A 16,480-nucleotide genomic window follows, 5' to 3' on the forward strand; every position below is an offset into this window, starting at 1 on the left:
CCCAACAAGCCACTAGGTGGCAGTGTTTCCTCACACAAATGAAGCTGTCAGCCCCACCACTGGGAGTGAGAGGTATGGAACATGACTCTCACATTATTTTTTTAACTGTTTTTTTAACTGCTTTTAAATTACATGATGTTACTTAGTTTGCATATGAACAGAACTGGTGGAAGGGCTCAGAGTGACATCCCTGTACAATAAAGACATATTTTATCCACAGGATGGGTAAAGTGCAAACTTCCCCACCAGGCCTCACAGCCCTGACCTGAAGGACGGGGATGGGGCTTGGAGGAAGAGGGGCTCGGGGAGGGGAACCAGGGTCATTCTGCTGTCTCTGCACAGATTCTGGGAGTGGGGAGCAGGCTAGACAGTGCCTTAGAGACTATGGTAGTGTGCTTGTGCAGGGGAGGGTGAAGACATGGAAGCAATGGGGGGTCATGATGTAGCATGAGTTGGGGGTAAATTGGTCATAACGATTAACTGTTATGTAAGTGGAGTACTCCTCCTCCCAGATGAGAAGGGTCTTGGCTGGCAGCATCTGATGTGCCAATAAATGTAACCAATATTCCTACCCACCTTTGGAAAAAACATTTGTAGTGAAATATTGACTCAAGTTGGTTTTTTTTCCCCAGGTCTACATATTGTGGCAATGGAAACGTGAAATATGGAATTCCACAATTACGTACACTGTGTTAAATTAAATCCCATCAACTATAGTTGTTGTGATATCAGTCCTCTCTCTGGGGTTGTTTTCACACACAGCTATTGATAGAAAATAATTCTTAGATAGGTAGTTTTCTTTGTTTTCTCAGCTCTGTGCAAACACACTGATGGGTTTTTAAAGCAAGAAGTAATTGCTTAAGTTTATCCTAGTCCACTTCCCTTGTAAGAGACAGGGGCAGGCACTACGGAAGTACATATATAGGTGCACTGATAAATGTGGTAATATTGACACAATCTTTTCAAACAGAGTCTCACAGACAAATACAAATGTTTTCCACTGTGTTGCATTTGCAAGATTCTCTCTCTTTAATGTGTTTAGATGGCACAAAATCTCAAAACAGCCCTAAACTTACGCCGGGAGTACATGCAGAAAACCCCTATGCAGTTTACCTTGCTGTTTTAATGCACTAAAATACATCATTACACTTAACATACACAGTGTGTATGAGGTAAAAATAGACACACACAAAAACAAGTCACCATTTCAGTGAAAGTCAGAACAACCCATCAATCTCACACAAATACTTGGCAAGTAAAATATTCCCCACTTATGGAGAAACGACGGGGCTAAGCTGTAGCATTAAGCCGCAGCTCTACATTAAGGGTAGTACAGAGATGTACCAGCCTAGTAGAAGCTCCAGGAGACACTTTGGGCTCTGCCAAGCTCCTGATGGCACAGCCAGTGCACTGCTCTTAAATGGCCTGGCTAGCCCAGCTAGCGATTGTGGAGAAGAAGCAGGGCCATGACTCTGACTCCTCCCTACTCCACTAACCCTATGAAGTCCTGATGACAAAACCTGCCACCACACCAAGCTTCTACACAATGGAGTCAGTTGACAGTACAAGAGGAGGAGAACTCTGTGTGCATGATCTTCATCCCTTGCACACCAGAGCAAGGGCCCAGAATTCTGCCCCTAATTTCATTTAAATAAGAATAATTCTTTTAGCCACGTGCCTCCAAAAAAGCTGATGAGATACTGCCAAACTTGTCTAATTTAATACTGTGATAGACATGGCAATTTCTTGCAAATCCTGGACAAACCTCACTGAATTCAATTAAACCCCACCAAAGTAAGTTTAAGTGTCTTAGGAGTTCATTATATTAAACATGCAAAGGTTTCTCTGTTATGGTGGGATTGTATGTAACAGGTTTTTCTGAGCATTTGGGGCCACACCAGTACCCTGAGAATACAACCCTTAGAAAAAAAAAAAAAATTGGAAAAAAAAATTATTTCCTCCCTGTACTATTGGGTTATCCGGGAGAGGGGGCGGGCGGAAGACAGACAGACAGCAATGCGAATGAAGGAGGCACACATGACTAATTTAAACCCTATATGAGCTTCAAATGGTTATTTTAAATAATGGGCCAGATGAGAAGGAACATGTGGGATAAACAAAGTTAAGGGGGTTCCCTAGGAAATACATGGGTGGAGGGAATGCAAATTCCCCACCTCCAGACACAATCTTTGAAACTCCCCCCCTCAGGAGGGGATCTGCTCATCACCTCTTATATCAAGACAAGATTAGAGGCCCAACTGTATAAAGGAAGGACTCACAGGTCTGAGCCAACACAGTTATGAACCCTGTAACCACATAAAAACCCTTTGGTGGGGTTTGTTCACTGGCCAGAGCCCTAGTTGGAGTCGGGGTGATCTCTGATTGGCTTATTAGCAAGCATGTAGGTTCTGTTATTGCTTTGATTAAGGATAAAGGTACTTGCTGAGAAAGAGTTGTGCAGTTACTTAACTGTTAGCAATGATGCTGTTTGCAGCCTCTGAGGAAAGGCAATGCAGGCCTGCTGAGGCAATCTGATTTGTCATTCCCAGTGTAGGCAGAGAACCGTGCAGCCTGGGAACAGCCCAGTCAGGAGGGGGAGAGATGTGTGTGTCTCTACCCAAGAAAAGTGATGGTGGGGAAGCCAGAAGCCTAAGATTGGGTTCAGCCCTTGCTGGCCCATAGAGGAGGAATATGAGTGTAGTTGCCCTGAACTGTGACAATTACTACATTACCCGTAATCCCCTATTCCTGGGTAACCAAGCACGAGAGAGCAGCTCCTGGCTTTTCCTGTGGTTGTTCATGAGCATTTGGCATCACACCAGTACCTTGAGAATACAACACTTTCAAGAAAAACAGAAATGTGAATGAAGCCCTAGTACACCAAGAATTTGTGCTGGAACAATCTACCTGGGAGGCAACGAAAGCCTAAGGTGAAGGACCCTCAAAGGGGCAACCCCAAAGGGCACCCTAAATACATCACAACCTTTCCAACAAAGCCACTAAAGAACCCCAAGGTGCAATCAGCGCAGGGCAGGTGCATGCGGCACACCTGCTCCCAAACCACCCTCCTACCTGCCACAGTACAGAACCAGAGACCTAGGCACTCCCTTACCTTGGGGCACGTGTCCCTGCTGCTCAGCGTCTCCTCAGGATCCAGGGGACACAGAACAAGCCAACAGCATCTACCTCTTGCTGGGTGACACCATTTTGGAATGATGGGAGCATGGGCCTGGCCAGTGGTACAGATTTATAGCCTCATATAGCACCACATGGTGGCAGGAAGGCAGTACTACACCCTCCTACTGACGGGCAGAATGTTTCAAATACAGGCTGATGGGTGTTGAGTTTCTCTCTGTCTGCCTTGTTTTCTTACCAGGTATCTCCATGGGTGGCTGGTGTTAGTATCTCCTGGCTTCCTGCTAGGCAGTGGGGGCTAAAGCACACACACACAAAGTTATTAAAACATGTGAGAGTGGAGGAAACTGACAGGATTATCCATAAGGAGGTGGAACCAGGAGCCCACAAAGTGGGTCTACAGGACCTAAGGAAGACAGCAGAAGTAGCTAAGCAAAAACTGGGTGTCTTGTAAGGGGTTATTATTACCTGAGCTGGCAAAGGGAGTGCGGGGTGGTGGTGGCATGGTTTAGTCAATCCACTTTAACATGGCACTTTAGTAAAAACATACCTTTAAAATATCAAAAGTAGCAATCTGAGCTTTTTTCAAGCGGCAACCATCTGGTCTGTAGCAGGAGTGTTTCCTAGGTCTTTGGTCCAGGGACTCTGCATTGTGTCAGAATTGCCATGACCTGTGCTCCTTAAGATAGCCACAGCATGGTAATAATATAATTAATTCCTAATACCTGCCATGTTCACCTTATGTCCCATGCAGCCTTCCATGTGTGCCTCCTGGCTGCAGACCCCCTCAGGCCTGTATTGGAGTGCTCATACCATGCATGCCTTAGAATATACACAGCCATTGGCAAAAAGATTGCAAATTTCTCTGTTTGAATCCATTGCTGTGTTGTGCTTGATTACTAGACTGTTGTTTATTTTGTTCAGACCATATCAGTAAGGCACAGATATCCAGCTGAACACAAACACCATTTTAGAAACCCAGAATCAGCAATAAGTGTCACAGGTGTTCCTGCAAAATTTATTTTAAAATTTAAAGAAATTGCCAGGAAAAACATCTGGTTAAGCTGAGGTCAAAGTTGTGACCACTCATATTTTCCAGGAAGCCCAGAAATACTGACCTATATAGATGGCCCTCTCTCAGTATTGCCAACACACGTGATTTTATAATATTTGGTGACTTTTTTAGAGCTCAGCTGCTGAAATCCAGTTATTGAGAACCTCACCTCTCCTTTTTTCTTTAAAAGTAAATTTCTAGACATCATGATTGCAGAGAAAAGTTTTAAAATATGAAGGCTAAACATTCCGATACCAGAAAGCAAATAAAAAAAACAAGATAAATTTTAAATTTTTATTATTTAATTTTCAGATTTTCTGCATCTTGATATTTAAGACAGTCTGATGGGCCTGATTAGTTAATGCTTCGGGTTGGCAATACTGCTCTGTAGCCCAATGTTACATGAAAAACACTCCAACTTTCTAATCACCCAAAACTGAATACCCTTGCCTTGCCCCTTCTCTGAGACCCCACCCCACTCACTCCATCCCCTATCCCATATGCTCACACACTCACTCACTCATTTTCACCAGGCTGGGGAGGGTCCCTTTTTGACCGGGTGTTCATTTATGCAAGACTGTTTCTTAGGCCCCAGTCCTTCAAACATTTGCTCATGTGCAGGGGCGGCTCTAGGAATTTCGCCGCCCCAATCATGGCGGCACGCCACGGGGGGTGCGCTGGCAGTCGCCGGTCCCGCGGCTCTGGTGGACCTCCTGCAGACATGCCTGCGGAGGGTCCTCTGGCATGCCTGCGGGAGGTCCACCGGAGCCGCGGGACCAGCGGACCCTCCGCAGGCACGCCTGCGGGAGGTCCACCAGAGCTGCGGGACCGGCGGACCCTCCGCAGGCATGCCTGCGGGAGGTCCACCGGAACCGCCTGCCGCCCTCCCGGCGGCATGCCACCCCAAGCACGCGCTTGGCACGCTGGGCTCTGGAGCCGGCCCTGCTCATGTGCTTAACTTTACACACATCAGTTCTCCCATTAAAATCAATGTGACTAGTCCTGTCTCTCTAATGACTGAACTATCAAGCTATCCAGGTATTTCTATGGACCATATCACTATATAACATCTGAGCTCCCATACATAAAGTTGTGTACATAAGGGTTCGGGGGATCATGGTCTCAGTACTGCAACATCAGAGGTTCAGACACTTCATGGGAATGTTTATTTCCCCGAGGTGTCCGAGGTACATTAGATCATCTAGTTTGAACTCCTGTATAACACAGACCTTATATTTTCACACAGTTAATGTGATTTCTGTACTGAGCCCAAAAACATGTATCTTCCAGAAAGGCATCCACCCTTGGAAAAATATTTATAATGGCTTTAACTTGTATTTTAAAAACAAACAAACTTGGACAAATTGCTATTAGGCATAGGCTTTTTAAAATGTGGATTTACACATTTTAAATTAACACAGTTTTTTTAAGATCTGCACACTTTGTTATGAGTGATCAGGTTGTAGCTGTTAGAGTTCAAGGCAGTGGAGCTTTTTTAAGCAAAGTAAATAAACTGCTAAAGTACACAGTATAAATCCCAAACATATTAATCTTTTACCTGTTCCCATCATTTTCTTACACCTGGTAAATGACCTGCAGGCATTTAGTTATTTATAGCTAATAGTTAGTTATTTATAGCTCATAGTTATTTATTGCTATTGGATAGCAATCAAAATGATGCATTTCAAACCTTTTGGGATTGATGGGGAAAAATGTAAGTAAAATGATTTTTTTTAAAATAAAGCCAGTACCCTAAACTAAAGTCCATTAACAAAGACCAGTTTACGAAGGCCCATGTTCAGGAGTGCTACAAATCAGAGTTTAACAGGAGTGCAAAGGAAAGCAAAACACTGCCGATGTAGTTCCTCTGGTGAGTGCTAAAGCGTGGAACCCTCTCACATCCATTTCAGCCCATCATGGCCCTCCCTCCCTCCCCCCCCACCCCCCATCTCTCCCACTTTTGAACAACATCTTTAGAACTTTTCTTTCTTTTAAAATTTTGATTATGGCTGGTCCTGCATTTGTGCCCTTCCTCCTCAAAAACTTCCCACAGTTCCCTACTGCTATTTTTTAGGTCTCCCCAACATTGATCTGATTTCTCTGACTTTTTTTTGAGAATGGTCTTTTTTTTTTATGTTTCTTGAAGTGTCGTTCTACTCTGGAAATCCCCTCTGTCACCATAGCTCCTTCTACTCTCTGAGTGTAGGAGTGGAAAATGGGAGGGATCAGCAAAGAAACCTACCTTATTGAGGTCAGAGGGTGTAGGGAAGCAGTGAGAAAGGCAAAGAGCCGGGTGGAGATGGACCTAGCGAAGGGGATTAAAACCAATAGCAAAAGGTTTTTTAGCCATATAAATAGGAAGAAAACCAAGAAGGAAGAAGTGGGACCGCTTAAAACTTTAAACGGAGTGGAGATTAGGGATAATCTTGGCATGGCACAATATCTGAACGAATATTTTGCCTCGGTCTTTAATGAGGCTAATGAAGGGCTAAGGAATAGTGATAGAGGGACTGATGGGAATGAAGATATGGGGGTAGACATTACGGTATCTGAGGTGGAAGCCAAACTTGAACAGCTTAACGGAAGTAAATCGGGGGGCCCGGATCATCTTCATCCTAGAATATTAAGGGAATTGGCGAGTGAAATTGCAAGCCCGTTAGCGATGATTTTCAATAAATCTCTAAACTCGGGGGTTGTACCGTTTGACTGGAGATTAGCTAATACAGTTCCTATATTCAAGAAGGGGAAAAAAAGTGACCTGGGTAACTACATGCCTGTTAGTTTAACATCTGTAGTATGCAAAGTCATGGAAAAAAATTTAAAGGAGAGAGTGGTTACGGACCCTGAGGCCAATGGCAACTGGGACAAATTACAGTATGGTTTTACGAAAGGTAGATCATGCCAAACCAACCTGATCTCCTTCTTTGAGAAAGTAACAGATTTTTTAGACAAGGGAAATGCGGTGGATCTAATATATCTTGATTTCAGTAAGGTGTTTGATACGGTACCGCATGAGGAATTACTGGTTAAATTGGAAAAGATGGGGATTGAAATGAAAATCCAGAGGTGGATAAGGAGCTGGTTAAAGGGGAGACTGCAGAGGGTCGTATTGAAGGGTGATCTGTCGGGTTGGAGGGGGGTTACCAGTGGAGTTCCTCAAGGTTCAGTTTTGGGTCCGATTTTATTCAATCTATTTATCGCTGACCTCGGAACCAAAAGTAGGAGTGGGCTGATAAAGTTTGCGGATGACACCAAGTTGGGAGGTATTGCCAATTCGGAAAAGGATCGGGATATCCTCCAGGGAGATTTGGATGACCTTGTAAACTGGAGTATTAGTAACAGGATGAAATACAATAGTGAGAAGTGTTTCACTATTGTATTTCATTTATGGGATGACTAACAAGAATTTAGGGATGACTAACAAGAATTTTAGTTATAAGCTGGGGATGCACCAGTTGGAAGTAACGGAGGAGGAGAAGGACCTAGGAGTCCTGGTTGATTGTAGGATGACTATGAGTAGGCAATGTGATGTGGCCGCTAAAAAAGCTAATGCGGTCTTGGGATGCATTAGGCGAGGTATTTCTAGTAGAGATAAGGAGGTGCTAGTCCCGTTATATAAGGCGTTGGTGAGACCTCATTTGGAGTATTGTGTGCAGTTTTGGTCTCCCATGTTTAAGAAGGATGAATTCAAACTGGAACGGGTACAAAGAAGGGCCACTAGAATGATCCGAGGAATGGAAAGCCTGTCGTATGAAAGGAGACTTGAGGAGCTCGGTTTGTTTTCCTTAACCAAAAGAAGGATAAGAGGAGATATGATTGCACTCTTTAAATATATCAAAGGGATAAATACCAGGGAAGGAGAGGAATTATTTCAGCTCAGTGCTAATGTGGACACGAGGACAAACGGATATAAATTGTCAGTCAGGAAATTTAGGCTTGAAATTAGATGAAGGTTTCTAACCATCAGAGGAGTGCAATTCTGGAACAGCCTACCGAGGGAAACAGTGGGGGCGAAGGACCTCCATGACTTTAAGATTAAGCTAGATAAGTTTATGGAGGGGATGGTATGATAGGATAACGGGTTTAGTCAATAGGTCAATAACGTGCCACAATGGTAATTAGTACAAAGGGTCAATGATAGGATATTGTTAGCCTTTTTCCAGAGGGTCTGGCTGGAGAGTCTTGCCCGCATGCTCGGGGTTCAGCTGATCGCCATATTTGGGGTCGGGAAGGAATTTTCCTCCAGGGTAGATTGGCAGTGGCCCTGGAGGTTTTTTGCCTTCCTCCGAAGCATGGGGCAGGGGTCGCTTGCTGGTGGATTATCTGCTACTAGAAGTCTTTAAATCATGATTTGGAGCATTCAACAGCAGAGTCAAGAGAGAGAATTATTTCAGGAGTGGGTGGATCGGCTTATGTGGCCTGCATCTTGCAGGAGGTCAGACTAGATGATCATAATGGTCCCTTCTGATCTTGAATTCTATGATTCTATGATTCTATGAAATCAGATCCGCTTACAATAATAACAAAAAATATACTTTTACAACTTTTTTAATCCTGTTAGCTCTGCAGGACTACAAGGTGATGGGAGTGTGATCTGAAGTCTGTTCTGGCTCATGCATCAGTAGCAGACTGGTTAGCTAAGACTTTCTACTCTAAGAGTGCTTTGCCAGTATAGCTATAGTGGTGTACTGTACTAGAAAAGCACCCCTAGTATGGACACAATTTGTACCAATAAAACTGCCCTACCAAGAAAAATAAGCTATAATGACAAAAGTGCAGTATTGAGGGCATAACTGTGTCTACACTAGGCTCACAACACTAGGATCTTCACATCTCTTACAAACATAGCTATGCTGGCAAAATGCTGGAGTGTAGACCTGGCCTTAGACAATCACACCTCTTAACTTTACACACAGGAATAGTCCTAGTGAGGTCAAGGGAACTGCTTACACACTGAAATGTAAGCATATATAAGTCTTTGCAGCTCAGAATAAGTTTCAAGATGGGGGTTGAAAAGGAGTCACTGAGGGCAGAATCTGAAGGCAATGAGATTGCTCACGCATTAAGAGCAAAGTTTAAAAATAAAAAGTGGTTACACAGGTAAAAACTAAAGGCAGAATTTGGCCTGAAGAATCTGTATTACTGAGGATGAGGTAAGAACAATGTTGGCATGGCTCAGAGCCCAGAGTGGGCTTCTCAAGCTCCTGATTAGGAGTAACACCAGAGTTTAACTTGTTCTTTGAGGTTGCAGACCACCCCAAGTGCCTGGGCAGATGTTTACAAGTTATGTAAATAAAATTATTATTTTCTCATTGTTATTTTCATGAGCACTAAGTTCTCTCCAAGATTATTCTACAAACAAAACATTAACATAAACTTGTAGTGACCCATAGTGTCTTGATGAGAATGTACTGAGACTTTAAAGGGCTGCTGCAGCTAAACACAGTAACCCAAATCATCAGCCAAGCCACACATATTCAAAACAGTTTGGGGGAAGAGAGGCAGGGTAAGAAGATTCTAAAGCTACCTTTATCCTGTCTCAAGAACCAAAACAGTTCCCAATGTAACTTAGAGCCACCTCAGAGCTGCTTTAATTTGAGCCAGCTAGAGTGGTCTCATAGGGACAACTCCTCCAACCAAGGCTCATCCAGATTCCATTGTATTCCAGCCCCCAAAACACCTCCTGCATGGAGGGTGGATGAGCAGCTTGAACCTGCCTGAACTTGGGCCAAGTAGATTAGGATGGTTATTCAGAATGGGAGAATCAGACCAATTAAAATAAGAATCAAGCTGCATGTTCTCTCACTGATTCATAAAATAGATGGGAGGGGCTATCGCTCCCTCTTATCATTCATGTGACCATTTAATAGGGACTTGCACAAGTCCCAACAGCTCTCCGCATCTGAAACCTCTCCCTTACCACCCATATGGGCCTACTTACAGAGTGTGGTATTACTCAGAGTAAGACTGGCAGAATCAAGTCCTGAATGAAGTCCAAATGTCATTAAAAAACACACCTCTCACTTCTGTGGTTGTTGTCAGCTTGATACGTACATGCACAGCTGGTGTCCTTTCATTCCTTCTCACAGGTAGAGATTGGGGGATATCAGCTCCGGAAGGACAGATAGTTCTAAGAATACACCTCATGGGCATAAAGAGGCTGGCAAGCCCTTCTTCCCCACTTCATCCTGCTCCAGAGGACCAGCACAACATCTATGCACTTCTTGAGCCCACTTCAGCCCCTCCAGTTGTAACCCTAGTTTAACGATATTTTATTCATCAGGAATGCAAGAAACCTACTGGCCTACACTCTGTAAGACATTAGCTTACGTAATTAGCATGAGGCTGTGGGTCCCTGAGCCTTAGCACGCCCGACTAGCTCAGTCAGTAGAGCATGGAGTGTGAGTATTGTGGGTTGGGGTTCCCAACCAGACATTGAACTTAATGACCGGAAATGTTAACAGGTAACCGCAAGCAGTCAAACTGCTACCAGCCTAGGATATTTAAAGATAGGAACATCTGAGCAATACTATAGGATGTGAGTGAGACTCAAGTGGTGCAGCAGCCTGGTGCTGGGCCTTTGCACAAGTGTGAATGTCACTTCCTGAAACTTATGTCCTTTACAGACAGAACTACAGAATTCCGCAGCAATGATACAAACCCCTCCAGATTACAATAGCCGCAATACGAGGGAAGGGTTTTATTTTTAATAACAATGACAGCAAAATTAGCAGTTACATATGCTGTCTGCTATTTATCAATGCTGTATACCAACCTAACGGAGCAGGGTATTATTTGCAACAAATGATTTAACCAGAGCTAAATCTCAGTTCTGCTGTATGCAACCAGACCACTAGAGATGAGCAAGCAAAGACAGATGGAGTTAAAAGTTTTAATTTACAGTCAAGAATGAAGCAGGCATAGGCTTATGTGGAATTATTATTAATATTATTACCATAATGCTGCTAGTATGTAAAATACCAGCATTCTAAGGGCATAGCTACACTAGAAAGTTTGGCAAACAGAACTTTTTTCAGATTACAGTTCCTGCACACCATCTGGGGCTCAGTGCCTTGTGGATCTTTTCCCCATTGCATTGTGGGATGCCAGGAATAAGCTTGGGGAATTCTGGAAGCTTGGGGTCATAGTTCCACAATTTCCTTTCCAATATCCTGTACGTTTTTGCCATCCCATAAATTTTGTGACATTTTTTAAAATTCACAAATTCCTCACACCACTTTTTCTCTCTGCCACCTCACGGTCAGAAACATAGATCCTGCACAGATCAGAGTTCTTGTGTCTGTTTTAGAGACAGATCACAAAATTCTTCTGTATTTCCATAACTTCAATGACTATTTCTACACAGCAGCTGGAGGTGCAATAAGGGTGAGATGGGACATGTTGAGGTGGATGAATGCATGATGCAGACATTGCCTAAAAACCTCAGGGTGTTACAGCATTCATTGACCAGGTGCGTAAGGTTTCTCCATTAATGAACCAAACCACACTATAGGCCTGATCTGGTAATCCATTCAAAGTCCCTTCAATAGGTCTTTTGGGTGTATACAGTAAATAGTATCAGGAAACTTATAGGTAAGTAAATATATCTGAAATATATTCCTTTGAATTACAAAATATGTCAAACATGAAAACTGTTTCTGACACATTCAAATCTGTATTTTTTATATTTTAAAGTTCATCATCAAAATAAATGACATATACTAACAGTTTAGAGCAGTGGTTCTCAACCAGATTTATATGTATCTCTGGGGGCATGCAGAGATCTTCCAGGGGGTATGTCAACTCATCTAGATATTTGCCTAGTTTTAAACAGGCTACATAAAAAGCACTAGCAAACTCACTACAAACTAAAATTTCATACAGACAATGACTTGTTTTACTGCTCCATATATTAGATGATAATGTAAAATGTGTATACACGCTGTACTACACACAAGTTTGATATCATTTACTGATGTGTGTAAGCACATTAATGACGTTGAAGTTGTCATGGTATGTATGTAGTTGTGATGTAAAAATGGATAGATTATTAAAACGAGGAGCTGGAAGTGGCAGTAATGACAACAATGAAAATGGGAAGACATTGAAAATGACTGAAAAAAACACCATTGTCAGTTCTGAGAGAAATATATTGCTTTTGGATTCACATCTACAAATAGCGATCCAACTCAAATGTTGTGTTTCCTTTGCAGAGAAACTTAATCAAATAACACTATGAAGCTGTCAAGTATAAGAGAGGTAGCCATGTTAGTCTGGATCTGTAAAAAGCAAGAAAGAGTCCTGTGGCACCTTATAGACTAACAGACGTATTGGAGCATAAGCTTTCTGACAAAGTGGGTATTCACCCACGAAAGCGTATGCTCCAATACGTCTGTTAGTCTATAAGGTGCCACAGGACTCTTTGTCACTATGAAGCTGGTGCATTTGCAACAACATTTGAAGACAAAAACCCCACCCTGTGCATGTGGGTAAGCCAGTAGATGTTTTTTCAAAGAAAGCTTTCTGAGTTCCAGGCTTCCCAGCTTAAAATGAAAACAGCTTCAACTACTTCTACAAAAGCACTTGAAGCTTCATATGTAGATCATTTGGCCCACTTGCCATCTGAGTTCAAGTCTTATTTCCCCAACATTCAACACAACTCAGCTCAACTTGACTGGGTATGAAACCCATTCATTTTGTCAGATGTTAGCAGCAATAACCTCTCTGCCATTTAGCATGAAAATCTTGAGCTGTCCTCAGAACGTGGTCTGCAAATGAAGTTTAATGACTCCACACTAACACAGTTCTGGTGTTAATACAGAAAGCATACACTGACCTTGGGAACCATGCTTTGGATGTCTGTTACCTTTTGAGTCAACTTTTCTTTGTAAAGTCTCATTTTTTGCTATGACTGGCATCAAGAAAAAGAGACTCAATGTGGGGAAAAACCTAATTGTTGCTGTAGCTTCACTGCCTCCCAGAATGACAAAGCTCACAAGAGAAAAACAAGCTCAAGTATTAATATATTTGTATTTATATTCCAATTGATTTATTTTATATGGTAAAAATGAGAATGTAAGGAATGTTTCAGTAATAGTGTGCTATGACGCTTTTGTATTTTTATGTCTGATTTTGTAAGCAAATAGTTTTTAAGAGAGTTGAAACTTGGGGAACGCAAGACAAATCAGACTCCTGAAAGGGGTACAGTAGTCTGGAAAGGGTGAGAACCACTGGTTTAGTATATGGATCTTTTATGATTAAGGGTCTATGACCTTTACTCATACTAAGTACCTTACTCCGCATGGTCACTGGATGAAATTTCTGGCTTGTGTTATCATAGAATCATAAAATCACAGAATATCAGGGTTGGAAGGGACCTCAGGAGGTCATCTAGTCCAACCTGCTGCTCAAAGCAGGACCCAACACCAACTAAATCATCCTAGCCTGGGCTTTGTCAAGCCTCACCTTAAAAACCTCAAAGGAAGGAGATTCCACCACCTCCCTAGGTAACCCATTCCAGTGCTTCACTACCCTCCTAGTGAAAAAGTTTTTCCTAATATCCAACCTAAACCTCCCCCACTGCAACTTGAGACCATTACTCCTTGTTCTGTTATGCAAGAGGTCAGATTAGATGATGACAATGGTCCTATATGGATTTAAAATCTATACAGCTATACATAATCCCCTTTTCTTCAATGGGACTACTGCAGAGCAACGTGCATAAAGGCAGCAGAATCCAGTTCAGAAGATTTATTTTTATTTAGTAAAGCTATTTGTCTTTAAGTACTCTGAAAGCATCATGCATTGGCACATACACTTCTAAAATGCACATTTAACAACCTCTTTTTCCATCAAAACATCATCTTCTGCTCTGGAAATTTAACATGATAAAAACTAGTTATGTGATATGCTGCTGTGTGTGTTTATGATAATCTACATCTGAAGTACACACCTGCCATTTTCTATCTTTCTGGGAGTTTCCTTTTGAAGAAAGCCTCAAGGATACGTCAGGTTATAAAAGCACACACAAGGTGCCAAAATTGTTTAGCAATTCCTGGGGACTCCAGGTAGAGCATTGAACAGTAAGTCACTTTTTATCTTATTTAGTGAAAGCTGCTGCTGAGACATTGTCATTGTGTGGTACAATTACAGATTTATAATGAGAAAAAGCAATCAATACAAAGCTTTGCCTATCACATGGATTAGCCAGTCTAAGCTTTTCCCTTTTGACTTGTTCTAGATGCTTGACATTTGGATTGTTGCACTTTTTCTGCTTGGGACAACCAGAGGTGAGGCATAGGATTTATGTTGATGCCCCAGACCCCACGAGAATATAGTATTCTATAGTATTGCAACTTTTTTTTATGGAAGGGGCCCCTGAAATTGCTTTGCCCCAGACCCCCTGAATCCTCTGGGCGGCTGTGTATTCAGAAAGCACTGAGAGACCATTGGGGGAAAAGTGCTGTCGGGACTGAATGTGACAACTAGAACCTATCATATCTTTGCTCATTCACATCCTAATAATTTGATCTGTGTACTACAGGAAATGAAGTTTGTTTTGAAAGGCTCGGGTGCTTCACAGATGATAAACCATGGGCTGGAACTATACAAAGACCACTGGCAAAGTTACCATGGAGTCCAGAAAAGATAAACACCCGCTTCCTTCTTTACACAAAAAAGAATCCTAATAACGTTCAAGTAAGACCTATTGCTGTTTAAATATTGCAAGTGACCTAGGGTGACAGACAGCAAATGTGAAAAATCGGGCCAGGGGCCGGGGGTAATAGGAGCCTATATAAGAAAAAAACCTCAAAATCAGGACTGTCCCTATAGAATCAGGACTACTGGTCACTCTAAGTGACACATACACACAGAACACAGAAACATCACCTTTTAGTGCTCTTGGCCATTTCTCTCAATGGCCTTGGGAATGCCAACTCTCCAATGTGGTCAGGAGGCAGCATTTTCCAGCCCCTCTGAAATTTCCTGTCCACTCTACCACAAGTTTCACTAAGTCTCAAGGGACAGAATTCTCACTGGTGGCTGCAACAGGTGATTCTTTGAATAGACCCAATAAAGACTTTCCCAACCCTATGAAAACGACAGACTGAAGGCTTCCTCCCCAGAAAGGAGCGCAAAAGTCACCCCTAGCCACACTTTGCATTTTTCCAGCGTCTATTGAGAAATGTTAGGAAAATCTGTAGCACTGGAAGTTGTTTGGTGAGAAATAGAAAGGACACACTAAAGATGAAATCCTGGCTCCACTGAAATCATTTGTGAAACTCCTCAGCCCCTGTCCTGCAAACAGACACGGACTTAATGTCACATATGTAAAGTTAAGTGCATATGTAAATGCTTGTAGGATCTGGGCTTACATAATAACAGTGTTGTTTTCTATTCACATTGCTGTTTTGATAAGGTTTTTTATAGGAAATAGCTAAAACATTTACTATTTTAATATCTTCACCAGGAGATCACTGCAATAAATCCATCAACGATTCGCTCCTCAAATTTCGATCCAAGCAAAATAACACGTTTTATTATCCATGGATTTCTAGGCCAAGGAGATGAAACCTGGCAGTCAGAGATGTGCAGGGTATGGTACTATCTGGATATTCTGTCATTCTCAAATCACTTAGTTCACATTTATGAAGGTTTTCCTGTAAATTATTCATTTTCTCTATGTCTAACCAATGCATATCATGCCATCTGGGCTGACAAGAAGAGGAAAGCTGTCCACGTCTATGTTTACAAAATTAGGACATAAAATGTTGTTCACTTGAAATCTATTCAATTCTAGCTCCACTTCCAGGAAAAATCTTTTAAAAAATGGGCCAAATTCTACTCTGTGTTGAAGTCAAAGGGTTTGTACAGACATAAATGATGACAGAATTTGGTCCAATCAATGTTTTTTCTCTGGCATACGAAAAAATGCAGTAAAATGCTGCTTAGAAATTAAGGAGATTCCAGAGTTTGTTAAATGGGGAGAGATCAAGCTTGTTGCTTCCCAGTTCTGCTGATAACGAGCTGGATTAAGCTGCAGGGCACAGGAAGGCTCTGAGGGTGGAAGGTCCACTGAGGAGAGGTGGGATGGCCCATGACACTGGACTGGGCCTGATAGCTGGGGAGAGGGCATGGCTCCTAACATTCCTGTTCAACCATCTGCCCCTCTGATGCATTTTTTGCTTATCTTCAGAACCATCTCCTCTTTTCACACTGATACAAAATGTGATACTGCAAGTGCACATTTGCAATCAGAATGGGTGAGCTGGCAGGGCAAAGCTGTGCAGT

At 42.4% G+C, this 16,480-nt stretch overlaps 2 protein-coding genes and 1 long non-coding RNA gene across 3 annotated transcripts in view; 2 read left to right on the forward strand and 1 right to left on the reverse strand.

The window, feature by feature from the left end:
• LOC120409367 overlaps positions 1 to 3,203 on the reverse strand; it is a 102,559-nt gene extending 99,356 nt beyond the window's left edge. Inside the window, exon 1 of the long non-coding RNA XR_005601269.1 lies at positions 3,113 to 3,203. This is a non-coding gene — a long non-coding RNA (uncharacterized LOC120409367). The remainder of the gene's footprint in view (positions 1 to 3,112) is intronic.
• CCDC172 (coiled-coil domain containing 172) overlaps positions 1 to 14,444 on the forward strand; it is an 87,708-nt gene extending 73,264 nt beyond the window's left edge. The window contains exon 9 of the mRNA XM_039547321.1: positions 14,430 to 14,444. The gene's annotated coding sequence lies outside the window, so the exon portion shown is untranslated. The remainder of the gene's footprint in view (positions 1 to 14,429) is intronic.
• LOC120409361 (pancreatic lipase-related protein 2-like) overlaps positions 1 to 16,480 on the forward strand; it is a 73,416-nt gene that overhangs the window by 39,681 nt on the left and 17,255 nt on the right. The window contains exons 3-5 of the mRNA XM_039547318.1: positions 14,430 to 14,478; positions 14,733 to 14,887; positions 15,660 to 15,785. Coding sequence (XP_039403252.1) covers positions 14,430 to 14,478; positions 14,733 to 14,887; positions 15,660 to 15,785 — 330 coding nt within the window. The remainder of the gene's footprint in view (positions 1 to 14,429; positions 14,479 to 14,732; positions 14,888 to 15,659; positions 15,786 to 16,480) is intronic.

Source organism: Mauremys reevesii, linkage group 7 (assembly GCF_016161935.1).
Source record: "Mauremys reevesii isolate NIE-2019 linkage group 7, ASM1616193v1, whole genome shotgun sequence".
In the NCBI taxonomy this organism is placed as follows: domain Eukaryota; kingdom Metazoa; phylum Chordata; order Testudines; family Geoemydidae; genus Mauremys; species Mauremys reevesii.